This window comes from Pseudophryne corroboree, chromosome 6 (genome assembly GCF_028390025.1).
Source record: "Pseudophryne corroboree isolate aPseCor3 chromosome 6, aPseCor3.hap2, whole genome shotgun sequence".
Taxonomy (NCBI): Eukaryota; Metazoa; Chordata; class Amphibia; order Anura; family Myobatrachidae; genus Pseudophryne; species Pseudophryne corroboree.
The window spans coordinates 403,301,234-403,329,099 of NC_086449.1; the positions used below are offsets into that span (position 1 = coordinate 403,301,234).

General features: G+C 47.1%; 1 protein-coding gene across 1 annotated transcript in view; it reads right to left on the bottom strand.

The window, feature by feature from the left end:
* Positions 1-279: 279 nt before the first annotated feature.
* The window catches only part of NUDT5 (nudix hydrolase 5), a 104,601-nt gene continuing 77,014 nt past the window's right edge, over positions 280-27,866 (bottom strand). The window contains exons 5-10 of the mRNA XM_063926880.1: positions 27,476-27,583; positions 16,618-16,713; positions 5,064-5,165; positions 2,122-2,130; positions 1,985-2,038; positions 280-1,594 (exon numbers count right to left, since the gene is read on the bottom strand). Of these exons, the coding sequence (XP_063782950.1) occupies positions 1,485-1,594; positions 1,985-2,038; positions 2,122-2,130; positions 5,064-5,165; positions 16,618-16,713; positions 27,476-27,583 (479 nt within the window). The 3' untranslated portion in view covers positions 280-1,484. The remainder of the gene's footprint in view (positions 1,595-1,984; positions 2,039-2,121; positions 2,131-5,063; positions 5,166-16,617; positions 16,714-27,475; positions 27,584-27,866) is intronic.

Sequence of the window (27,866 nt, forward strand, 5' to 3'; positions counted from 1 at the left end):
TCCTGATTACATATACAGTATAGGAAAAGACTGGCATGTTAGCAAAGTCATTTCTTTAGCAAGGCACTGCACATGCAAGCTGTACAACAGACATGTTCTGACATCAGCACATGCCATTTAAACAAAGATTCGCAAAAAAGTAAATGAAGAGTGTCCATTAATAATAATGATGTATATTTGTAGCGTTCAATCTTACTATCTGTGACCTCAGTTAAAAAGTGTCAGTTATGGCTAAGAACCAATGTTACTATATGATCATTTCAAGAAAAAACAAACCACTTTCTTATAGCAATATTCTTTTAATGTTAACAAAATCATATTGTTCGCATTTCTACGAATGCGCTTTATGGTAATACAGAAAATGAATAGTAGACCAACATTACAGTAGTTACATACATTGCCTAAGCTTGCCCATAACCTATAAATTACTGGAACCAATACATAACCTGTTACATTTCATAGCATTTAGAGGTAGGGATTGTGTTTATCAACACTCAGGTTGTACAAACTATACAAAACGAAGCAGCCCTAACTGTTGTCACCCTAATGGGAAAGTTTTATATGCACATTAGTGTATAAGAAATGTACCTGTTCCTTTAATTTAACAAAGAAATGTAGAAAGTTATCCAAATTTATGTAACGTCAGTAACCTTAAGGGCCCCATACACTTATCCAACCGCATGTCGGAGGGGATTGCCCCAGCAGCCTCCCAGGGGGCAGGCTCGCCCAAGAAACAACGGATGCTGTCCTTTTGCATCCGATGTATCCTGGGCGATCCCAGCCATGCCCCAAGGTCGGACTTGATTGAATGTGCTGCACATTCAATCTGGAGGATCCGATCCGATGCTCACGGGAACGTGCATCGGATCAGACCAGAGACACCTCAAAAATGCCCAATTTCACCCAATATATTGGGCCGAATGCCCGAATTGGGCTGAAATCGGGCATAATCGCTCTAGTGTATGGGGCCCTTTACAATGCAGACATTTCTTATAAGATCGACAATTCATACAGGGGGCAGTTCTGTTTATAGAGTCCCCAATCCATTTAACATTACATGCAAAAATCCAGAAATCGCCTGTAAGGGAAAAGGCACATTTTGTACAGGGAAGTTGACTCATGGCACTATTGCTACAAGCTATGCATGGCCTGAGGTCTCTTACAATCCATTTACATCAGTTACCACGTCTATAAGCGCCCTTCCCAGCATCTTGTATTTCAGAGAGTTTTCAACAGATGCATCTAGGCATTGTATGCAAAGTAGCGGAAAACAAATACAACCTTCCAACATTTCCAGCAACTACAGACCTTGTACAATTCTTTCAAATACTAACGTGATATCATCTTGGTGACTGGGTCGTGGATTCAAGGTAAAAATGAAGAAGTGCTTTATAATGATGACTGATAACCCAACTGAGAGGGCTGCTGCTATTACACAAATGGATGACACACCGTCCAGGTACACACATTGGTAAGAGATAGCTTCAACACTTTAGGAATGGTAATTCATAAGGTTTCGCCACAGCATGCTCCAGTGCCAAGGCGTAAGTATACACTCTGGCATCCACCACCAGCTTCTCCTTTGCAACTAGCTCTAGAACAACAATTAAAACATAGTTAATAAAGATGTCAGTATCTTATGTCCAACTGCCAAAATGTTTTTTTTCCTCTTACACGAGTGTAAACCAAATAAGAAAGCATACTTGTTTACTTATGTTAAACTGATCTGTGATCTTGATTTACAGATAGTATGTTCCCCCCCCCCCCCCCCTTCTAAAAATAGCATAATAGGCAAATATTGATCGGTCATTAGGACAATGGTGAATGCTGCATTCATCTTGTTCAGTGCATAACGTGGCCGCTTCTATTACAGTTATTCAAGGTCCAATTTCATGAGCAGTCAAAATATTGTAACAAAATTAGTGAAAAGACCACACTGGCATAATATTATATCAAGTCACCATCAAAGAAATAAAATACATACCAGCAATATATTTGCGCAGTTCAAGTTTTGGTACCAAAATAGTCTCTGTAAATTCTGCAAAAAAATGAAAATATTCAAGATGTAAGTGTGTAAAAGAATATTTCAATGTATAAATGAGTTTCAATTAAGCAACATACCTCCATCCGCTAGTACACCAAGGGAAGAATATGTGAAGGAAAGAAAAAAGAAAATTTAGAGTTAAATTGTCAGATTGCAATATAATAAATAATTTCTGTAAAAAGCCTTCTTCCATATCCCAAGCATTCTATATTGCAGTAGCTGTTAATCTGTTGTATATTTTTCCTAATGTTAGTGTTGGACTATTTACATGTGAAGAAGCGCATTGGACATTAGTGTGCTCCACACATTCTAACACTCACCCGTACTGCTCCCTTGAGACCAGGACTGTCATCATTTATAATATAACATGTCCCAATTTTCTCCTTCCATTGATTACTTGCAAATGTGTTCTTGCTATGTTTTTTTTTTTTTTTTTTTTCATTTTCTTAAATGAGGGCGGAATACATATAACCTGTGGAGGTTATTACCCAAAATGCCTACATTAATCCTGCATTATGCTTACTCTGTGCGCTCTAGGTTTTCTTTTGTTATGTCTACTGTATGTGGCTTGTCTATTGTGTATTACTTAAATTTTCTATATTATGTGCATTGTTTTTGATGTCTAAAGCGCCTTGAGTCCTGTTGGAGAAAGACCACTATATAAATAAAATTATTAATATTATTTTCTAAAATACTATATAGAAGGGATATCTAAGTTTTGCTTTTTTTCTGTCTAACACATGATAACCACAAAACCTCACAAAAGCATGTGTTTGGTCTGTGTTTAAAAAAAAAAAAAAAAAAAAAAAAGAGTAACCCTAACTTAAAGCCTCACAATAGAGCCCAATACAGTCTGTTAGCGCCGTGATCTGGAGTCTTCAAATTACTCATTAGTTTTACTTCCTCCTGCACATTCTTCTACAAGAAAGTAATTCAGCTGATGGCTGGTTGATTGTACTTAAACAAAAAAAAAAAGCCCTCAAGTATTGTAACAGGATGTCCTACAAATGCTCTGGGTTCAGATCTGGTATCTGAAAAGGCCATGACTTCTCAAAAACCATGCTAAAGTAATCACACCATTGGGTGTGCTCCACATCTGGCAATTGGCCTGATTGGCAAGACCTTTAGTCAGTTGGACTAGCCCATCAGCTCTTGACAGCAAGCTGAGACTGGGAGTGTCGAAAGGCCATGCTCCTGTGACTCAAGGCACACCGTCTTGGTGTGAGGCCATACACCTTTTCTTATGCAAGTGCACAAAGAATGCTGGGGCCAATTCCTGCCCACAGTCTATCTTTGGCAACCACACATACTCTGTGGAGGGAGATAATTCTCTTTCTGCAAGACCCGGCTCCTGTGGCACGAAAAATGCGGCAACATCAGATATAAAATAGTAATTTATGCCATTAGACAGCAATTAGCCTTCTAATGGACTAACTGCAACCCGCAAATTTACTGAACCACAGAACAGGTTTCTGTTGGTCAAACACTCCAGACTGTACAGATCTTTAGGTTGGCACTATATGAACTGCTGTATGTGCTCTCTGTAGCACTAAACTTGTGAAGGGTGTGGTATGGAAGGTAGATAGTAACTAGGTCGACAGTGTCTAGGTCGACCACTATTGGTCGACAGGGTCTCTAGGTCAACATGAGTTTTTTTTGGTGTCATTTTCTTCGTAGAGTGACCGGGAACCCCAATTAGTGTACCGTGTCCGCTCGCTTCACCCGCCATGCTTTGGGCAAGGTGCCTCGCTTCACTCGGCACAGGTTACCATTCCAATCATAGTCCACGTGGACAGTTAAGTATGAAAAGGTTAAAAAAAAAAAAAAATCGTGAAAAACTAATGTCAACCTTTTGACCTAGAACATGTCGACCTAGAAACCCTGTCGACCTAGTTACTGTCGACCTAGAGACCGGATTCCCTTGTGAATGTATATTTCCTGGTATGATGAGACTTCTGCACTACATTTACCTCATGCATTTTATTTATTTTGTCCACTGTATGTAGAGCACAGACACATAACTAGCAAAAGTCTTTTTCTGCTGCCTGCAGACGCATATTCAGGATACCAGGTCAAACATAGGTAGTCATATTTATAACTCAGCGTCCCATGTACCACCTATATATGTCTTCTTCCACCAGGTCTCACTGCAGGACAGGGTGCTATTGAAGCAAGATCAGACAGTAAGCAACTCAAAGTACATCCGGTGCACACCAATTTGCGCCAGGGTGACAAATGGTCAATGTATCATTTTGTAAAAGATGTTTTCACTACCACATGATATGTAAGCGGAGAGCTGAAATTCAGACCTTGGCTTGGGACAAGGGGAAGAGATCTGTGACAACAGATGAGGGATGTGGGTAAGAAATGCGTTAATAAGGTGAGGGGGCCAAATATGTTAAAAGGAAAATGGGTATACCAAGCCCCATGTGATAGTCATACCCATATGGGAGTTCTCGCTGGCAGGGCTCATGTGCTCTTTCCTTCCGTCACTCATACCATCACCTCCTCTCCACTGCCTACAATGGTACCAATCCTTTGGGATCTGCCATCCTGCTGCTAATTGGGTATTACTGCTGATGCAGAAAAGTTTATATACCTTGTCCATGTCCTGTAATTTTCTGTACCGTAAGTCACTTTTTTCTTGTGTTGTTCATACTGTTTATGTACTTTGTAAGGTGCTATGAACCTCTCGTGGAGCGATATAAAGTATAATAATAATGGCAATGCCCTCTGAGGTAGAGCATAGCAGATCCCATATAAACGTAAATTTGAGAAGTATAGTATAACTGCATAGAGGTTTTTCTATTCCTGTACTAAAATCTATGGATTTCACATTTTCAAATGTACATTTTATTGTGGCCCTACTAATGGCTTCTCAATGTGGCCCTTGTGACACCGGTATAGTGACAGATACAAAATATTTGCCTAATCGCCTAGACTATTACTATCTAGTCCCTGGAACCAATAGCAGCTACTGCCTCTGCACATGAAAGTATTTCCAATTATATTTACTCACCAAGCTTGGGTTTAGGTTTGTTGTTTACAGAATTATCCCCATTAATGTGTACAGTTACAATATATGTTGTACAGTTTGACAATCCAGGGTCCAAGCAAGATACTAAGTAGTTAAACAAAAAATAAACATGGTCAGCTCAAATCCCTGCTTCATAGACTGTATACCAATTTTCTACTACAATGTGCACAATATGGCATTTTGTTTTACAGTATAGAAGATGTTTAGGCGCCACTAAGCAGAAAAACAAATATGCTGTGAGCAAGACTTTAAAAGTGACAAAAATAAATAAATAAATAGGAATTTAATACCTACCGGTAATTCCTTTTCTCGTAGTCCGTAGTGGATACTGGGGAACTGTACTTTAGTACCATGGGTTATAGATCGGGTCCACTAGAGCCTGCCACTTTAAAACCTTTAGTGTGTGTATGTGTGTGCTGGCTCCTTCCCTCTATGCCCCTCCTACTAGACTCAGTCTAGGAAACTTTGCCCGAGGAGACGGACATACCATGAGAGAAGAAAACAGATACAACAGCAGTGAGGCAATAAGCCAACACACAACCATAACCCCAAAAAAAAAAAAGGAGGGCGCCAACCAGAACAGAGGATAGCAACACCAACCTAACCAGGATAGCAAAGCTACCCCAACAACATAAGGGGACCGCAATGGCGGACAACCAAACACTTACCCAGGAAATTGAAGCACTGAGGCTGGCGCCCAGTATCCACTACGGACTACGAGAATAGGAATTACCGGTAGGTATTAAATTCCTATTTTCTCTTACACCCTAGTGGATACTGGGGAACTGTACTTGAGTACAATGGGGAAGTCCCAAAGGTCCCGAACGGGTGAGAGAATGCGGAGACCCATGCAAAACCGCCTGACCAAACTGAAGGTCATCTTTGGCCAAGGTGTCGAACCAATAGAACTTAACAAAAAAGTGTTTGAACCAGACTAAGTAGCAGCTCAGCACAACTGTAAGGCCGAGACACCATGGGCAGAATAGCCTCTGAATAGCCTCTTGCAAGGTAACTTTTGCTGTGGGTGAAGCTGGTAAGCCCAACTTGAAAAATCTGTGAGGAGGAAGTGCTTGAAATTCCAGCCGGTATCCCTGGGAAATGAGGTCCCTCACCCAAGGATCCCGGCAGGACTTCGCCGGTGTTGAAGGCGAGGACCTACCTGAAAGTCGCCTTGCTGCTGGGGCCAACCATCACGCGGAAGGCTTAGTGGCAAGGGATCTGGTGGTGTGGTCCAGGGAAGCAGCAGCCGCAGTTTTATGGGACTTACCACGAGATCCTCTAGGAGTAGTGGAGACCCCTCGCCCCCTTTGCCTCTGAACCTTGCCACATGAAAGGACTGCAAGGAGGATCCTGAGGAAGCACGTCTGGCAGGTGGTGCAGCAGACGGCAGATAGATAGACTTACCCGCCGTGACCCGAGAGAACCATTTACTTAACTCATCTCCAAACAAGGCATCACCTGTAAAGGGAAGATTTTTAACACCCTTTGGTGTTAGCGTCCGCTGATCATTGACGTAACCACAGAGTTCTGTGGGCTGAAACCGCCATAGCAGTAGTGCAGCCATTTATCTTACACAATTCTTTCAAAGTTTTGCTCATAAAATTTTCAGTATCCTGTATGTGTTGTAGTAATGACCTCATCCTGGGGCAGAGTGTCTAATCCATTAACAACATTATGAGACCACTTGACTACTGCCCTTGAAATCCAACCACAATCTATTGTGGGAGCTGTGCAAAGCCTGCTGCCGTATATATCGCCTTGAGAGTGGTCTCAATATTACGGTTAGCAGGGTCTTTTAGGGATATAGCCCCTGGTACCAGCAGTACCAATTTTCTAGACAGTCTGGACACAGACGTATCGACTAATGGGGTTTTTTCCCATACCTTCCTGTCATCAGCTGGGAGGGGAAATGTAGATAAAAACCTGAGGAGTTTTGAAATTTTTTTTCAGGGTTCACCCATGCCTCCCTGGCCAGGGAGTTCAATTCCTTAGACACACGGAATGTGGCTGAGGTTTTGGGTTTCCATTAAAGTACAATTCTTCATCTGGTTCTGCCTCCTGATCGGGTATGTGAAGAACCTCTCTTACAGCATAAATGAGGGCCTCCACCCCAGGGGACAGAGAGCTGTCCTCATCCATATCATCATCATCTATATCAGGCTGATCAGAATCAGACTGGAGCACCTGTGGCACGGAGGGTTTATGTGAAACCAACAGAGGGGACTGAGAAGCCTTTCTGGTATCTGCTGCTTTAGCCATACTATCAACAGACTGTTTTAACATCTGTGTCTCTTTCTTAGCTGCAGCTAGTTCTGAATTCACATTGTGAATCATGTTCTTAAAGGTATCTAGCCAGTCAGGTGCCTGTGTACTGTGTCCCTATGGAGATAATGAGCACTGTTAACACATGAGGGACCCCGCAGAAGAAGGGGTAGCGTTACAAGCAGTACACATAACCATGTCAACAGACTAGAGGCGTAGCTAGCACGGGGCGAACAGGGCACGTGCCCTGGGCGCCGTGGCAGCCCCAGCAGAAGGGGGCACCACCGGTACCTGCACGGCCTGCTCGCCCCATGCGACAGGGTTTCGGCGCTCTCCCTGTCTCCCCCGGCTGCTGTGCCTGTCACACTGTACATGCTGCGGCAGCTAGAAGCCTCCCCCTACTCCTGTATTAATGTACTGATGTACTAATGCTTACGCCATTTACTGAAGAGGGATATGTATTAAACAATGGCACTGAGATGCCCTTCTCACACGCCATCCAGCTGGGTGGCCGAGCCAGGCGGGTGGAAAGCCAACAGCAGGGGCAGCATGTCAGATATCAGCAGCCGAGGGTGCGGGCTGTAAGGCACGTGCGGAGCCCAAAGCCGGAGATCGGCAGCATGTTGACCGGCAACAAGCGGCTTCTGCTTCCGCGTTCAACATGCTGCCGATCTCCGGTTTTGGGCTACGCAGTGTTTGGGGAATGGGTGTCTAGCCAGTGTATTGCAGCTCCGGGGGGTGCGGGCTCTGGAGGCTCTCAGCACTGTTGCATATCCAGCTGCCTCAAGTATGTACAGCCCACTCCCTCGGCTGCTGATATCCGGCATGCTGCTGCTGCTGCTGGCTGTTCCCCGCCTGGCTCATCCACACAGCTGTATGGTGAGAAGGGCATCTCGGTTCAAGGTTTAATACATGTGCCTCAGTAAATGGCCTCTGCAGTAAACGGTACTAATGCTTACCGTGGCAGTAACAACGGGGAGGACGGCGCACATCGGGATCCTGCCGCAAGAGGGAAGATCCCCCTTCGGAGCGCAGCAGACCACACTGAAAAGGGTGCATCCCCAGGGCGGTGCTCTGCATCCCAGGTGACGCCGAAGACATGGAGTGTTGGAGGTGGCAGGAGCGCCGCAGCTTGGGGTGAGAAACCGCTGCAACCCTTCCGCTGCTAAACTCTGCAATTAGTCAATTAAGGGGGTAGGCTCCCCTCACCACAGTGCCCCGCAGGCCTTGTTAATTAAGGTGGTAGGATCCCCTCACTCTATAATATGAATTTTGGCTCATACCGTGTGCTGTAACGTGAATTTTGGCTCATACCGTGTGCTATAATGTGAATTTCGGCTCATACTGTGTGCTATAATGTGAATTTCGGCTCATACCGTGTGCTATAACGTGAATTTCGGCTCATACCGTGTGCTATAACGTGAATTTCGGCTCATACCATGTGGGGTAATATGACTTTCGGCTCATACCGTGTGCTATAATGTGAATTTCCGCTAATACCGTGTGCTATAATGTGAAAGGGGCACCAGTACTAGATAGTATAAGGGGTCCTACTACACTGAAGGACACGCCCCTTTTGAGTGACAACGCCCCCTTATCTGGAGGGGCGCGCACATAATTGCTCTCTACACTTTTTCATTCCCCCTTCAAAAATTCCACTTCGACCACTGCACCTACATCTATACATACACAACCTGACATCTTTATTTATATCCAGTGACACCGCTGGCGTGTGCACATACTTTCCTTTTGTAGTTTTTTTTTTTTGGGGGGGGGGGGGGGGGGGGATTGCGCCATTGTTGATCTTGCCCTGGGCTCCAAAAACCCTAGTTACGCCTCTGCAACAGACATTTGGTACACAATGATAATGCAGCGAAAAACCACTGAAAACACCTCCACACAGACCCTAGAGAGCCCCTGGAGTGATACAGAGAAAATGGAGACCAGCACACAAAACAGCAGCGCAGTGTGTAAAAGTTTGTGCATCACCTCATTTATGGGCAGCGGTGCTACCGCTGATGTGCTTACACACCCCCCCCCCCCCCCCCCCGACCCCCTGGTACCAGTACAGAGTTTGTAACAGGGTGGGTCCTTGGAGGAGCACCGTGCATGCAGCCTTGATGATCCGCGGCAACAGGAAATGGCGCCTTTCTGCCCTAGGTCCCGCTCTCCGGAAGCCCCGCCCCCGTAATGGCGCGCGTTCCCACATAGATGTTTACACTGGCTGAAAGTGATAATACACAGTACACACAATGCCTACTGACAGTGTGAAGCACAAAGCCCTGTTGACCCAGTGTACTCCGTGGTGGAGACGGCAGCTCGTGGCCCGTGACATGCCGCCAAACCGCACAGTGGACCCGCTAACCGGGACCCCGGTGTTAACACTCACCGCACCTGCGACTCTTCAGCATCTATTAGAGGGTGGCGGCTAGCTGCTGCGTGGGCACACACAGTGTGGTGTGTGAAACAGCACCTCAGGAGCTCAGTGTCCTGTCAGCTGGGATTACGAATCATTAAACCCTCAGTAGGTTGGTTCGGACTCCCCTTTAAGTCCCACGAAGCAGGTAGTCTGGTTGCCAACCAGTACTACCTGAAAACAAATAACTAAAATAAAAAAAAAAGAATTTACTCACCGGTAATTCTATTTCTCGTAGACGGGCTCCGCAGGAGACTGGGCACTCTAAAGAAAAGATTAGGTACTATCTGGTGTGCACTGGCTCCTCCCTCTATGCCCCTCCTCCAGACCTCAGTTAAGGAAACTGTGCCCGGAAGAGCTGACACAACAAGGAAAGGATTTTGAATCCCGGGTAAGACTCATACCAGCCACACCAATCACACCGTACAACTCGTGATAACTATACCCAGTTAACAGTATGAATAACAACTGAGCCTCACTGAACAGATGGCTCAGAACAATAACCCTTTAGTTAGGCAATAACTATATACAAGTATTGCAGACAATCCGCACTTGGGATGGGCGCCCAGCATCCACTACGGACTACGAGAAATAGAATTACCGGTGAGTAAATTCTTATTTTCTCTGACGTCCTAGTGGATGCTGGGAACTCCGTAAGGACCATGGGGATTATACCAAAGCTCCCAAACGGGCGGGAGAGTGCGGATGACTCTGCAGCACCGAATGAGCAAACTCAAGGTCCTCCTCAGCCAGGGTATCAAACTTGTAGAATTTTGCAAACGTGTTTGATCCCGACCAGGTAGCAGCTCGGTAAAGTTGTAAAGCAGAGACCCCTCGGGCAGCCGCCCAAGAAGAGCCCACCTTCCTCGTGGAATGGGCCTTCACAGATTTAGGATGCGGCAGTCCAGCCGCAGAATGTGCAAGTTGAATCGTGGAGCAGATCCAGCGAGCAATAGTCTGCTTAGAAGCAGGAGCACCCAGCTTGTTGGGTGCATGCAGGATAAACAGCGAGTCAGTCTTTCTGACTCTAGCCGTCCTGGAAACATAGATTTTCAGGGCCCGGACTACATCCAGCAACTTGGAGGCCTCCAAGTCCCCAGTAGCCGCAGGCACCACAATAGGTTGGTTTAAATGAAACGCTGATACCACCTTAGGGAGGAATTGGGGACGCGTCCTCAATTCTGCTCTGTCCATATGGAAGATCAGATAGGGGCTTTTACAGGACAAAGCCGCCAATTCTGACACCCGCCTAGCCGAAGCCAAGGACAAAAGCATGACCACTTTCCACGTGAGATATTTTAATTCCACGGTCTGAAGTGGCTCAAACCAATGTGATTTTAGGAAATCCAACACAACGTTGAGATCCCAAGGTGCCACCGGGGGCACAAAAGGGGGCTGAATGTGCAGCACTCCCTTAACAAACGTCTGAACTTCAGGCAGAGAAGCCAGTTCTTTTTGAAAGAAAATAGACAGGGCCGAAATCTGGACTTTAATGGAACCCAATTTTAGGCCCATAGTCACTCCTGACTGTAGGAAGTGCAGAAAACGACCCAGCTGAAATTCTTCTGTGGGGGCCTTCATAGCCTCACACCAAGCAACATATTTTCGCCATATGCGGTGATAATGCTTTGCTGTCACATCTTTCCTAGCTTTTATCAGCGTAGGAATGACTTCAACCGGAATGCCCTTTTCCATCAGGATCCGGCGCTCAACCGCCAAGCCGTCAAACGCAGCCGCGGTAAGTCTTGGAACAGACAGGGCCCCTGCTGTAGCAGGTCCTGTCTGAGAGGCAGAGGCCAAGGGTCCTCTGAGATAATTTCTTGCAGTTCCGGGTACCAAGTCCGTCTTGGCCAATCCGGAACGATGGAGTATAGTTCTTACTCCTCTCTTTCTTATTATCCTCAGCACCTTTGGTATGAGAGGAAGAGGAGGGAACACATAAACCGACTGGTACACCCACGGTGTCACTAGAGCGTCCACAGCTATTGCCTGTGGGTCCCTTGACCTGGCGCAATATCTTTTTGATTAGGCGGGACGCCATCATGTCCACCTGTGGCCTTTCCCAACGGTTTACAATCATTTGGAAGACTTCTGGATGAAGTCCCCACTCTCCCGGGTGGAGGTCGTGCCTGCTGAGGAAGTCTGCTTCCCAGTTGTCGACTCCCGGAATAAACACTGCTGACTGTGCTATCACGTGATTTTCCGCCCATCGGAGAATCCTTGTGGCTTCTGCCATCGCCATCCTGCTTCTTGTGCCGCCCTATCGGTTTACATGGGCGACCGCAGTGATGTTGTCTGACTGAATCAGCACCGGCTGGTTTTGAAGCAGGGGTCTTGCCTGACTTAGGGCATTGTAAATGGCCCTTAGTTCCAGAATATTTATGTGTAGGGAAGCCTCCTGACTCTACCATTGTCCTTGGAAGTTTCTTCCCTGAGTGACTGCCCCCCAACCTCGGAGGCTTGCATCCGTGGTCACCAGGACCCAGTCCTGTATGCCGAATCTGCGGCCCTCTAGAAGATGAGCACTCTGCAGCCACCACAGCAGAGACACCCTGGCCCTCGGGGACAGGGTGATCAGCAGATGCATCCGAAGATGCGATCCGGACCACTTGTCTAACAGATCCCACTGAAAGATCCTTGCATGGAATCTGCCGAATGGAATTGCCTCGTAAGAAGCTACCATCTTTCCCAGGACTCGCGTGCAGTGATGCACCGACACCTGTTTTTGGTTTCAGGAGGTCTCTGACCAGAGATGACAACTCCTTGGCCTTCTCCTCCGGGAGAAACACCTTCTTCTGTTCTGTGTCCAGAATCATACCCAGGAACAGCAGACGCGTTGTAGGAACCAGCTGCGACTTTGGAATATTCAGAATCCAGCCGTGCTGTTGTAGCACTTTCTGAGATAGTGCTACTCCGACCAACAACTGCTCCCTGGACCTCGCCTTTATAAGGAGATCGTCCAAGTATGGGATAATTATAACTCCCTTCTTTCGAAGGAGTATCATCATTTCGGCCATTACTTTGGTAAATACCCTCGGTGCCGTGGACAGACCAAACGGCAACGTCTGGAATTGGTAATGGCAGTCTTGTACCACAAAACAGAGGTACACCTGGTGAGGTGGGTAAATGGGGACATGCAGGTAAGCATCCTTGATGTCCAGTGATACCATGTAATCCCCTTCTTCCAGGCTTGCAATAACCGCCCTGAGCGATTCCATTTTGAACTTGAACCTCCTTATATAAGTATTCAAGGATTTCAAATTTAGAATGGGTCTCACCGAACCGTCTGGTTTCGGTACCACAAACATTGTGGAATAGTAACCCCGTCCCTGTTGAAGGAGGGGAACTTTTATTATCACCTGCTGGAGGTACAGCTTGTGAATTGCCGCCAGCACTACCTCCCTGTCCGGGGGAGTGGCTGGCAAGGCTGATTTGAGGTAACGGCGAGGGGGAGACGTCTCGAATTCCAGCTTGTATCCCTGAGATACCACTTGTAGAAACCAGGGACCCACCTGTGAGCGAACCCACCGGTCGTTGAAGTTCCGGAGACGGGCCCCCACCGCACCTGGCTCCACCAGTGGAGCCCCAGCGTCATGCGGAGGATTTAGTGGAAGCAGGGGAGGATTTTTGTTCTTGGGAACTGGCTGTATGGTGCAGCTTTTTCCCTCTACCCCTGCCTCTGGGCAGAAAGGACACGCCTTTAACCCGCTTGCCTTTCTGGGGCCGAAAGGACTGTACCTGATAATACGGTGCTTTCTTAGGCTGTGAGGGAACCCAAGGTAAAAATGTCAACTTCCCAGCTGTTGCTGTGGAAACGAGGTCCGAGAGACCATCCCCAAACAATTCCTCACCCTTGTAAGGCAAAACCTCCATGTGCCTTTTAGAATCCGCATCACCTGTCCACTGCCGAGTCCATAATACTCTCCTGGCAGAGATGGACATTGCATTTATTCTAGATGCCAGCCGGCAAATATCCCTCTGTGCATCTCTCATAGATAAGACTATGTCTTTAATATGCTCTATGGTTAGCAATATAGTGTCCCTGTCAAGGGAATCAATGTTATCAGACAGGGAATCAGACCACGCTGCTGCAGCACTGCACATCCATGCTGAAGCAATAGCAGGTCTCAGTATAGTACCGGAGTGTGTATATACAGACTTCAGGATAGCCTCCTGCTTTCTATCCGCAGGCTCCTTTAAGGCGGCCGTATCCGGAGACGGTGGTGCCACCTTTTTTGACAAGTGTGTGAGCGCTTTATCCACCCTCGAGGATGTCTCCCAGCGTAACCTGTCCTCTGGCGGGAAAGGGTACGCCATCAGTAACTTTTTAGAAATCACTAGTTTCTTATCGGGGGAAGCCCACGCTTCTTCACACACTTCATTCAACTCATCTGATGGGGGAAAAACCACTGGTTGCTTTTTCTCCCCAAACATAATACCCTTTTTAGTGGTACCTGGGTTAATGTCAGAAATGTGCAACACATTTTTTATTGCCGTAATCATGCAACGGATGCCCCTTGTGGATTGTGTATATGTCTCATCCTCGTCGTCACTGGAGTCAGACTCAGTGTCTGCCATCTGAGGTAGCGGGCGTTTTTGAGCCCCTGATGGCCTTTGAGACGCCTGGGCAGGCACTGGCTGAGAAGCCGGCTGTCCCACGGCTGTTACGTCATCCAGCCTTTTATGTAAGGAGTTGACACTGTCGGTTAATACCTTCCACATATCCATCCACTCTGGTGTCGACCCCGCAGGGGGTGACATCACATTTATCGGCACCTGCTCCGCCTCCACATAAGCCTCCTCATCCAACATGTCGACACAGCCGTACCGACACACCGCACACACACACAGGGAATGCTCTGACTGAGGACAGGACCCCACAAAGTCCTTTGGGGAGACAGAGAGAGAGTATGCCAGCACACACCACAACGCTATATAAACAGGGATTTACACTACACAAAGTGATTTTCCCTATAGCAGCTATAATACACAGTTTTGCGCCTAAATTTAGTGCCCCCCCCTCTCTTTTTTACCCTATTGAGCCTGGAAACTGCAGGGGAGAGCGTCCTTCCAGCGGAGCGGTGAAGAAAAAATGGCGCCAGTGTTCTGAGGGAGATAGCCCCGCCCCTTTTACGGCGGGCTTCTCCCGCTCTTTATATTAATATTATGGCAGGGGATTTTTACACATATATAGCTTATTAGACTATATTATGTGTTTTTTGCCATTTTAAGGTAATCTAATTGCAGCCCAGGGCGCCCCCCCCCCCCCAGCGCCCTGCACACATCAGTGACCGGAGTATGTGGTGTGCACAGGGAGCAATGGCGCACAGCTGCAGTGCTGTGCGCTACCTTAATGAAGACCGGAGTCTTCAGCCGCCGATTTCCAGGACGTTCTTCTTGCTTCTGGCTCTGCAAGGGGGACAGCGGCGCGGCTACGGGACCGGACGACCGAGGCTGGGCCTGTGTTCGATCCCTCTGGAGCTAATGGTGTCCAGTAACCTAGAAGCCCAAGCTAGCTGCAAGCAGGTAGGTTCGCTTCTCTCCCCTAAGTCCCTCGTAGCAGTGAGTCTGTTGCCAGCAGATCTCACTGAAAATGAAAAACCTAATAAATACTTTCTTTTCTAGGAGCTCAGGAGAGCCCCTAGTGTGCAACCAGCTCGAGCCGGGCACAGATTCTAACTGAGGTCTGGAGGAGGGGCATAGAGGGAGGAGCCAGTGCACACCAGATAGTACCTAATCTTTTCTTTAGAGTGCCCAGTCTCCTGCGGAGCCCGTCTATTCCCCATGGTCCTTACGGAGTTCCCAGCATCCACTAGGACGTCAGAGAAATAAAGGAAACTCTCTGGAGCTCCAGAAAAATGCACCCAGCTCCTTGGGCACATTTTTCAAAACAGAGTCTGATAGGAGAGACAGAGGGGAGGAGCCAGCACACACATACACACACTAAAGCTTTTACAGTGCCAGGCTTCAGTGGACCCGATCTATACCCCATGGTACTAAAGTACAGTTCCCCAGTATCCACTAGGACGTAAGAGAAATAGCTAAAATTAACTGTACATATATATTTCTCACAAATTACAATTTATGAAAAATGTAAATATACTTTTTTATTCAGGTACAGACTTTATAATTTTATTATCAGAGTTTCTTTAGAGCCCTAAGAATGCTTTCCCTGTGTCTAATTATAACTTGGATGCCCCAAGCGTAACAGAAAATGCTTAAAAGTAACCCTTAGTGTCTCAACGTGCATCCCATCCCAGGTGTAAAACCACTGTACTAGAGAAGTATACAGAACAGAGGATTCTGTGTATCTTAATTCAAATATAAATTCCACCAGTAACACATGTAGCAAATACAGGACAGATTCAGAAAAAACACCAGTCATAAATACTAGCCTAACCTTACAATCAGGTGATTTCATAAAGCCACAACAGCTTATCTAGTTGCCAAGCTGTAATGATATTATAATGTTAGGAATATGAAATTTTACTGAGTGTCCACCATGCTTAGTCTATGTGTGAATAACACATTCAGTTAAAAATCCTATTATAATAAACGGGTGATTATGTATTCTGCCCTATACTGTATATAATACCACACATGAGTTGAAATATCATATTGTAAGTGTGCCTGAATACTAAACTTCCATGACAGGAATATTACTTTTGTCAAACAGAACAAGTTCATTTTGGTCCTTCTACAGAAGGGCTAGATAACGTCCTACCAACATCAAATTTCAGTAAGAGAAAATAAAATATAATCACTCATGGGCAGTAATACACAATACTTTGAACAAGCAACACATTAAAAACCGTTATTGGAGTAAATGTACTGAATATTAACAGCAACACTACATACCAGGGGAGCATTCCATTATTTCTCCCTGGTAACCAGTTTCCTCTTCCAGTTCTCGAAGAGCTGCTTGTTCTGGACTCTCATTTTCATCAATAAGACCTGGAGTGAGGAACCCAATTACACAGATAAATATAAATCAGGCTAATAAAATAAAAACCTACACATTTAAAATAACCACTTACAGGCCTTATACTGTAATACACACATAAAAAAACTAAGATTTTGCAATAGATAATGAAGATGAACAAATCAAGGTACAAAGTGCATCACAATGACATACATTACAGGGGGGGGAGGGGGGGGGGGGGGGGGGAGAGAAGTAAAAATAGGCTTTTAATTACCTACCGGTAAATCCTTTTCTCGTAGTACGTAGAGGATACTGGGATCCACATTAGTACCATGAGGTATAGACAGGTCCACTAGGAGCCATGGGCACTTTAAGAAACTGATAGTGTGGGCTGGCTCCTCTCTCTATGCCCCTCCTACCAGACTCGGTCTAGGAAACTGTGCCCGAGGAGACGGACATACTTTGAGAGAAGGATATAAAAGGATAGTGGCGAGATTCCGAAACAGCACACACAAACTAGAGGAAAGCCAAGCTAACCAAATTTTAAACCAGGAATAGCAACCGCTGAACCAACAATACTTAACCAAGTGACAGTGCAGGAAGAAACAAAGCACTGTGTGGGCGCCCAGTATCCTCTACGTACTACGAGAAAAGGATTTACCGGTAGGTAATTAAAATCCCATTTTCTCTTACGTCCTAGAGTATACTGGGGTCCACATTAGTACCATAGGGATGTACCAAAGCTCCCATAATGGGTGGGAGAGTGCTGAGGTTCCTGCAGAACTGATTGACCAACCTGAAGGTCCTCAGAGGCCAAAGTATCGAACTTGTAGAACTTGGCAAACATGTTCGAACCTGACCAAGTAGTTGCTCCGCAGAGCTGTAAAGCCGAGACACCCCGGGCAGCCGCCCAGGAAGCACCCACCGATCTATAGAGTGGGCCTGTACAGATTTTGGACACGGCAAACCTGCCGTGGAATAAGCATGCTGGATAGTAAGCCTGATCCAGCGTGCAATTATCTGCATTGAAGCAGGACACCCAATTTTATTGGGATCATAGAGAACAAACAGCGAGTCAGATTTTCTGTGACAAGCTGTCCGCTTCACATAGATCGTCAAAGCCCTCACAACATCCAAGGACTTTAAAGTAGCAGAGGTGTCGGTAACCACCGGAACCACAGTAGGTTGGTTGATATGAAATCAGACACCACCTTTGGAAGAAATTGCTGACCAGTTCTGAGTTCAGCCCTATCCATGAAAAATCAAATAGGGGCTTTTGTGAGAGAACGCCCCCAGCTCCAACACACGCCTTGCCGAAGCCAAGGCCAACAGCGTGACGGCCTTCCATGTAAGAAACTTGACGTCTGCAAAGGCTCAAACCATTCCGATTGCAGGAACTGCAACACCACGTTGAGATCCCAGGGTGCCGTAGGAGGCACAAAGGGCGGTTGGATGTGCAGAACCCCCTTCAAAAATGTCTGAACATCAGGGAGAGAAGCCAATTGTTTCTGGAAGAAAATGGATAAGGCCGAAATCTGGACTTTTATGGAGCCCAAACGTAGGCCCACATCCACACCGGACTGCAGAAAAAGGAGAAAACGTCCCAGTTGAAATTCCACTGCAGGAGATTTCCTGTACTCACACCAAGAGACGTATTTTTTCCAAATACGGTGGTAATGTTTAGACGTTACCCCCTTTCTGGCTTGGATCAGGGTTGGAATAACCCTATCTGGGATCCCTTTCTGAGCTAGAATTTGACGCTCAACCTCCATGCCGTCAAACGTAGCCGTAGTAAGTCTTGATAGACGAACAGCCCCTGTTGGAGAAGGTCCTCGCGAAGAGGTAGAGGCCACGGGTCCTCTAGGAGCATCTCCAGTAGATCCACATACCAGGCCATTCTTGGCCAGTCCGGAGCAATAAGAATTGCTTGAACCTTTTCCCTTTTTATTCTTTTGAGAATCTTTGGGATCAATGTGGTGAAAACATGTACACCATCTGGTAGACCCATGGAGTCACCAGAGAATCTGCCGCCACTGCTTGCGGGACCCTCTATTTGTGGCATTCCCCACCGACGTGTTAAGCACCCGAACACCTCCGGGTGAAAACCTCACTCTCCTGGGTGGAGGTCGTGTCTGCTGAGGAAGTCTTCTTCCCAGTTGTCTACTCCCGGAATGAAGATCACGGACAATGCCACAGCGTGTCTTTCTGCCCAGAGGAGAATCCTCGTTACCTCTGCTGCCCTGCTATTCGTTCTGCCTTGTCGGTTTATGTACGTTACTGCTGTCACATTGTCCGACTGAACCTGAATGGCTTGATCTTGAAGAAGATGCGATGCCTGTAAAAATAGGATTTTACTTACCGGTAAATCTATTTCTCGTAGTCCGTAGAGGATGCTGGGGACTCCGTAAGGACCATGGGGAATAGACGGGCTCCGCAGGAGATAGGGGACTTTAAGAAAGCTTTGGATTCTGGGTGTGCACTGGCTCCTCCCTCTATGTCCCTCCTCCAGACCTCAGTTAGAGAAACTGTGCCCAGAGGATATGAACAGTACGAGGAAAGGATTTATGTAACCTAAGGGCGAGATTCATACCAGCCACACCAACCACACCGTATAACTTGTGATAAACTACCCAGTTAACAGTATGAACAAGTAACATAGCCTCGGTTCAAGACCGACCAACTATAACATAACCCTTATGTAAGCAATAACTATATACAAGTCTTGCAGAAGAAGTCCGCACTTGGGACGGGCGCCCAGCATCCTCTACGGACTACGAGAAATAGATTTACCGGTAAGTAAAATCCTATTTTCTCTATTGTCCTAGAGGATGCTGGGGACTCCGTAAGGACCATGGGGATTATACCAAAGCTCCCAAATGGGCGGGAGAGTGCGGATGACTCTGCAGCACCGATTGAGCAAACAGGAGGTCCTCCTCAGCCAGGGTTTCAAACTTATAGAACTTTGCAAAGGTGTTTGACCCCGACCAAGTAGCAGCTCGGCACAGTTGTAGTGCCGAGACCCCTCGGGCAGCCGCCCAAGAAGAGCCCACCTGCTGAATCGTGTTACAGATCCAGCGAGCAATTATCTGCTTTGAAGCAGGAGCGCCAACCTTGTTGGCCGCATACAGAACAAACAGAGTTTCAGTCTTCCTGATCCTAGCTGTTCTGGTCACGTAAATCTTCAAAGCCCTGACCACATCCAGGGACTCAGAGTCCTCCAAGTCCCGTGTAGCCACAGGCACGACAATAGGTTGGTTCATATGAAAAGAGGAGACCACCTTGGGCAGAAATTGAGGACGAGTCCTCAACTCTGCCCTATCCACGTGAAAAATCAGGTATGGGCTTTAATATGATAAAGCCGCTAATTCCGAAACACGCCTTGCAGAAGCTAAGGCCAACAACATGACCACTTTCCAAGTGAGGTATTTCAACTCTACTGTTTTGAGTGGTTAAACCAAGGTGACTTGAGGAAACTTAATACCACGTTAAGACCCCAAGGCGCCACCGGAGGTACAAAGGGAGGCTGAATATGCAGCACTCCCTTCACAAAAGTCTGTACTTCAGGAAGAGAAGCCAATTCTTTTTGAAAGAAAATGGATAAGGCCGAAATTTGTACCTTTATGGACCCTAATTTTAGGCCCAAATTCACTCCCGTTTGAAGGAAGTGAAGCAGACGGCCCAAATGGAACTCCTCCGTAGGAGCAGCTCTGGCCTCACACCAAGAAACAGATTTCCGCCATATACAGTGATAATGTTTCGATGTCACATCCTTCCTAGCCTTCATCAGGGTAGGAATGACCTCCGGAATCCCTTTTTCAGCTAGGATCCGGCGTTCAACCGCCATGCCGTCAAACGCAGCCGCGGTAAGTCTTGGAACAGACAGACAGGGCCCCTGCTGCAGCAGGTCCTGCCTTAGAGGAAGAGGCCACGGATCTTCTGTGAGCAACTCTTGCAGATCCGGATACCAAGTCCTCCTTGGCCAATCTGGAACAATGAGAATTGTTCTGACCCTTCTTAGTCTTATTAATCTCAACACCTTGGGTATGAGAGGCAGAGGAGGAAACACATAGAAGGAGATCGTCCAAGTACGGGATAATTGTGACTCCCTGCTTGCGCAGGAGCACCATCATTTCCGCCATTACCTTGGTGAAAATTCTCGGGGCCGTGGAAAGACCAAACGGCAACGTCTGAAATTGGTAGTGACAATCCTGTACTGCAAATCTCAGAAAACGCCTGGTGAGGGGGGAAAATCGGAACATGAAGGTACGCATCCTTTATGTCCAGGGACACCATCCAATCCCCTCCCTCCAGGCTGGCGATGACCATTCTGAGCGATTCCATTTTGAACTTGAACCTCCTCAAGTACAGGTTCAGGGATTTTAGATTTAGAATGGGTCTGACCGAACCGTCCGGTTTCGGTACCACAAACAGGGATAAATAATAACCCTTTCCTTGCTGGAGATGAGGAACCTTGATTATCACCTGTTGAATGTACAATCTGTGAATTGCCGCTAACACTAGCTCCCTCTCTGACGGGGAAGCCGGCAGAGCCGATTTGAAAAACCGGCGAGGGGGCATGTCTTCGAATTCCAGTCTGTATCCCTGGGAAACAATCTCTATTGCCCAGGGATCCACCTGTGATTGAACCCAGACGTGGCTGAAAAGACGAAGACGTGCCCCCACTTGATCTGACCCCCCCCCCGGAAAGCCCCAGCGTCATGCTGTGGAGTTTGAGGAAGTAGGGGAGGACTTCTGCTCCTGGGAACTAGCTGAGTGCAGCTTTTTTCCCTTGCCTTTACCTCTGGCAACGAAGGACGATCCTCGTACCTTCTTGTTTTTATTGGAACGAAAGGACTGCATTTGATAATGTGGTACCTTCTTAGAATGCTGCGGGGGAACATAAGGTAAAAAATTCGATTTACCGGCCGTAGCAGTAGAGACTAGGTCCGAGAGGCCTTCTCCAAACAACTCCTCCCCCTTGTAAGGCAATGACTCCATATGCCGCTTTGAGTCGGCGTCTCCCGTCCACTGTCGGGTCCACAAGAGCCGCCTAGCAGAAATAGACATAGCGTTTATTCTAGAGCTTAGTAAACAAATGTCTCTCTGAGCATCCCTCATATACAAGGCAGCATCTCTGATATGCTCCATGGTCATTAGAATGGTATCCCTATCTAAGGTGTCCATCTCCGTAGATAAGGAGTCTGCCCATGCCACGACAGCACTACAAACCCAGGCCGACTCCATGGCCGGCATAACTATAGTTCCTGAATGTGTGTAAATGTGCTTCATGGTAATTTCCTGCTTGCGATCAGCAGGATCCTTGAGGGAAGCAGTATCCGGAGAAGGCAGTGCCACCTTCTTGGATATCTACTTTAGGCGCAGAATCCCATTGTATCCGATCCTTCTGTGGAAAAGGATACGCCATAAGAATCCTTTTGGGAACATGGAGTCTCCTATCCGGAGATTCCCAAGCCTTTTCACATAATTCGCTTAGCTCAAATGAGGACGGAAACGTGACCTCAGGCTTTTTTCCTTTATACAAGTGAACCCTCGTGTCAGGGACAGGGGGTTCCTCCGTGATATGCAAAACCTCTTTTATGGCAATAATCATGTACCTAATACCTTTTGCCACCTTCGGCTGTAATTTTGCATCCTCATAGTCGACACTAGAGTCAGTATCTGTGTCGGTATCTGTGTCAGCGACCTGGTATATGGGGCGCTTTTGAGACCCTAAAGGTCCTGGCACCACAGGGACAGGCACGGACTGGCTACCTGACTGATCCCCCTAGCTTCAGCTTTGTCTAATCTTTTATGCAGGAGATTTACATTTGCATTCAAGACATTCAGCATATCCACCCAGTCCGGTGTCGGCATTGCCGACGGCGACCTGACATTCAAGCACCCCCCCTCCACATTAAGCGAGCCTTCCTCATCAAACATGTCGACACACACGTACCGACACACTGCACACACCCAGGGAAACTTTTTCTGAAGACAGTATCCCCTGAAAGGCCCTTTGGAGAGACAGAGAGAGAGTATGCCAGCACACACCCCAGCGCAACAACCTGGAGACCAACACAGAATGCTTTTCCCCATCAGCGCTGTATTATACTTTATCCGCCAATTATGTGCCCCCCCCTCTCTTTTTAAACTCCCTTCACCGTGTGTAAGCAGGGGAGAGTCCGGGGAGCTTCCTCTCAGCGTTCTGTGGAGAGAGAAATGGCGCTGGTGAGTGCTGAGGGAGAAGCCCCGCTCCCTCGGCGGCGGGCTTCTGTCCCGCTCAAAATCGTGTAAAATGGCGGGGGCTCAATTATATACATGTACAGTGCCCAGCTGTACATGTATATACCTATTAGCCATCTAAGAGGTGTTATTATTGCTGCCCAGGGCGCCCCCCCTGCGCCCTGCACCCATACAGTGACCGGAGGGTGTGAGGTGATGTGGAGCAATGACGCACAGCTGCAGTGCTGTGCGTTACCTCTGTGAAGCTGAAGGCTTCTGCCGCCTGAGACGTCTTCTTGTTTCTGTTCTTCTGGCTCTGTGAGGAGAACGGCGGCGTGGCTCCGGGGGTGGACGCCCAGGACGAACCTGTGTTCACCCCCTCTGAAGCTAATGGTGTCCAGTAGCCGAGGAAGCAGATCCTATCAGTTAAGTAGGTCTGCCCCTCTCTCCTCAGTCCCTCGATGCAGGGAGCCTGTTGCCAGCAGTGCTCCCTGTGAAAAAAGTAAAAATCCAAACAAAAATGCTTTCTGTAGCAAAGAACTCAAGAGAGCTCCCTGCAGTGCGCCCTTCATCCTCTGGGCACAGTGTAAAACTGAGGTCTGGAGGAGGGACATAGAGGTAGGAGCCAGTGCACACCCAGAATCCAAAGCTTTCTTAAAGTGCCCTATCTCCTGCGGAGCCCCTCTATTCCCCATGGTCCTTACGGAGTCCCCAGCATCCTCTAGGACGTTAGAGAAAGGGCGTTGCATATGGCCCTTAGTTCCAGAATGTTGATTGGAAGAATGGCTTCCTGACTTGACCATTTTCCTTGGAACTGTTCCCCTGAGTGACTGCTCCCCAACCTCTGAGGCTTGCGTCTGTGGTTAGCAGAATCCAATTTTGAATCCCGGACCTTCGGCCCTCGGTCAGGTGAGAAGTCTAAAGCCACCACAGAAGAGAAATCCTGGCTTTTGGCGACAGACTGATCCTCTTGTGCATGTGAAGATGCGATCCGGACCATTTTTCCAACAGATCCAGCTGGAAGGGCCTTGCGTGAAACCTTCCATACTGCAGCGCCTCGTAAACGGCTACCATATTTCCCAGAAGGCGAATGCATAGATGCACCAATGTCTGGGTTTGTCTTAGAACATCCCGCACCATCGACTTGATCACCAATACTTTTTCCAACGGAAGGAAAACCTTCTGCGCCTCCATATCCAATATCATCCCCAGGAACGGAAGCCTGCGTGTTGGTTCCAGATGAGATTTTGGCAGGTTCAAAATCCACACGTGATCCTGGAGTAGTTGGGTTGAGAGGGCAATGTTGACTTAACAACCTCTCCCTGGATGGTGCTTTTATCAGCAGATCGTCCAGGTATGGTATTATGTTCACTCCCTGTTTGCGGAGGAGAAACATCATCTCTGCCATTACCTTTGTGAACACCCTCGGTGCCGTAGAGAGGCCAAATGGCAGGGCCTGGAACTGGTAGTTACAGTCCTGTAATGCAAACCTTAGATAAGCCTGATGAGGTGGACAAATCGGAATATGAAGGTACGCATCCTTGATATCCAGAGACACCAAGACTCCTCCATATCCAGAGACTTCAGACCTGAGATCACCGCTCTCAGAGACTACATCTTGAACTTTAAACACCCTTAGGTACGGGTTCGACGACTTGAGATTTAAAATGGGCCTTACCGAACCATCTGGTTTCGGAACTACAAACAGGCTGGAAATAATAACCCTGGTTTTGCAGCTGAAGTGGAACTGAAACAATGACCTGAGTCCGTACCAGTTTCTGAATTGCTTCCAGTTAAGTCATACTTGCTTCTTGAGATTTTAAGAATCTGTGAGGTGGGAGTTCCTGAAACTCCAGTCTGTAGCCCAGAGCCATAAGAACTTTGACCTAGGGATCCAGGCATGACGTTGCCCATATGTGACTGAAGAATCTAAAACGGGCTCCCACCTGCCTGTCTTCCAGGCAGTGCGGTCCACTGTCATGCTGAAAGCTTATAGGAAGAACCTGCAGTTGCTGGTTTTCTGGGTTTGCCTCTATTGCCTTTGAAAGCCGTAGAAGAACCTTTGGTTTTGTTTTTAAACTTCGCTGTTCGAAAGGACTGCAACGTTGGAGCAGTGTAGGATTTTCTAGCCGGGGGAGCTGCGGAAGGAAGGTATGTAGACTCATCCGCCGTAGCCTTGGATATCCACGTATCCAGTTTGTCTCCAAAAAGGGCTTCACCTGTGAAAGGTAGGCTTTCCACGTCTTTCCTGTAATCCGCGTCTGCAGTCCACTGGCATAGCCACAAGCCCCTGCGTGCTGACATTGCCATGGCAGTGGTGCGTGCATTGAGTAAACCAATTTCCTTTATGGCCTCCACCATAAAGTTAGCAGAATCATGTATATGCTGTAGGAGTAAAATTATCTCCCCCTTGGATAAAGAATCTAACCCGTCAATTAGATTACATGACCATTTAGCAATGGCCCTAGAGATCCATGCACAAGCTATAATGGGTCTCTGGGCCACCCCCGCAGCTGTGTACAGAGTTTGAGATTGGTCTCAATCTTGCGGTCTTCAGCATCCTTCAGGGAAGCTGCCCAAGGGACAGGTAAAACTCTTACGTGACAGCCTAGAAACCGATACATCAACTATTTGTGGGGTTTCCCATTTTTTCTAGTCATCCTGAGGAAACGGGAAGGATGTGAGTAACCATTTTGGGACCTTAAACTTCTTGTCAGGATTTACCCAAGTTGCTTCAAATAGGGAATTCAATTCCTTAGATGCAGGGAAAGTAGCTGAGGATTTCCTTTTCGCATTAAAACAAGATTCCTCCTCATCCTCTGATACCTTATCAGGGATGTGCAGGACATCTCCAATAGCTTCTATAAGGGCCTGTATACCCTGTGACAAAACTGCATCTTCCCCTCCCGAGTCCACCTCACCCTCCTCCGGGTTGGATACATCATCATCAGTATCAGCCTGCATGATTTGGGCCAGAGTACGCTTCTGTGGACAAGTGGTAGGGGTCTGAGACGCTGGAATGACCACCGAATCTCTATTCATCAGGTCATCCAACAGATTGCCTTAAGTATTGCGTCTCCTTCTCATTTTGGGATAATTTATTAGAAATATTTGAAATCATCCCTTTTAATGAATCTAACCATACTGGTTCAGATCCACTAGCCTAAGAATGTGTACTATCCTGAGTACACGGCAGTGATCCCCCAGATTGAGAAAAACACTCTGCTGTGCATGATATACACTGCTTTGACATAGTAAATGTGAAAGAATACACACACACACACACACACACACACACACACATACACAGGAAAATACAGTTAACCCACACAGAGCCCTCTAGGGAGACACAGAGTATAATGGAGGCAGCCACACCGCCCCTATAGCTAAAGTACAAGTTTAGCTGGGTCGCAAACTAAGTACCCTAAATAGGGTTTAGTATACCAAATATTGCTCCCCCCCCCCCTTGCTATGACCCCTGGTACCGCTGAGGTGCTCTGGAGTCCTTGTGGAGGAGCTGCCAGTCTGCCGGTGTATAGCTGCAGAGGGAAAATGGCGCTGGTGAGCTGCTGGATCTGCTCATAGTGAAGCCCCGCCCCTTTAATGGCACGCGGTCTTCCAGTTTGTTTTTTTATACTCGCTGAGGTAATTTCTGCTCTACAGTGGGTTAAAACCCCTGTAGAATTGCTACCAGTGTGGGTATGTGTGTGTTGTGGCTTTAGTTCGCCCCTCACAACGGAACACACAGCACCCTGAATGCCTCTGAAGCCTGGAGCCGCAGCCTGCTTGTCAGAGCTGCGCTTCTACCTCTTGTGTCGCCATTAAAGCCGGCGACCCGCTAACCAGGACGCCAGCCACCTACTCACCAGTCTTCTTACTTCTGGCTCTGTTAGAGGAGGCGGCGTGCTGCGTGTCTGTACGCTCGCCGTGGTGGGGCTTGCAAAAAGGACCCTCAGGAGCTCAATGTCCTCTCAGCGGGGAACGGGACCATTAACCCTAGGGAGGTTGGGCTGTTCCCCCCCTTTAAGTCCCACGAAGCAGGCAGTCTGGAGCCAGCCAGACTTGCCTGAAAACAATAAAAAAGGAAAATAAATGCAGAAAACTCTTCAGGAGCTTCCAAAGTGTGACCGGCTCCTGTGGGCACATTTTCTAAACTGAGTCTGGTAGGAGGGGCATAGAGGGAGGAGCCAACCCACACTATCAATTCCTTAAAGTGCCCATGGCTCCTAATGGACCAGTCTATACCCCATGGTACTAATGCGGACCCCAGTATCCTCTAAGACGTAAAAGAAAAAACGTTTTTACATGATTAAGAACAGTATTGTAACGAACGTGATGCAATAAAATTGGTTCGTTAAGCTTGCCTTTATGGTGAATTTCTTGTCTGGCCACAAAAGAGGTGAAAAATGAAAAAGCAAAATGATCACGTGTGATAACGCAAGGTTATTTACTCATTGGTCTTCAGACCATTTTCCTTTTCAGTTATTATACCAATACTGTGATTGTGTTTTTATAATGTGATGTTGCAGTGCACTGTACAGTGAAATAAAGAAAAGCAAAATCAAAACTGACCTGCAGGAAATTCCAGACAGTAACAACCCAAAGGAGGTCGGAACTGTTTAATGAGCACCATACATTCATAATGAAGTGTTCTCTGCAAAATCGGTATTATGGCTACACCTATGGAGTGAATAAGAAATAAATGTATTAGTTTTTTTCTCAAACGTAGCAAGTTCTATCACTTTTTGCTTGCTTTCAGCTATCAGGAGGCACACTTACCCACACAATGACACAAAGCCATCAATTAGATCATTACCATAAGTGATTTGCCATTGTCTATATCAGCCAAACATCAAGTTAAGTTTGGGCAGTACGGATGGTGTAATGATTAGCATTACTACCTCACAGCACTGAGGTCATGGGTTTGATTCCCACCATGGCCCTAACTGTGCGGATTTTCTCT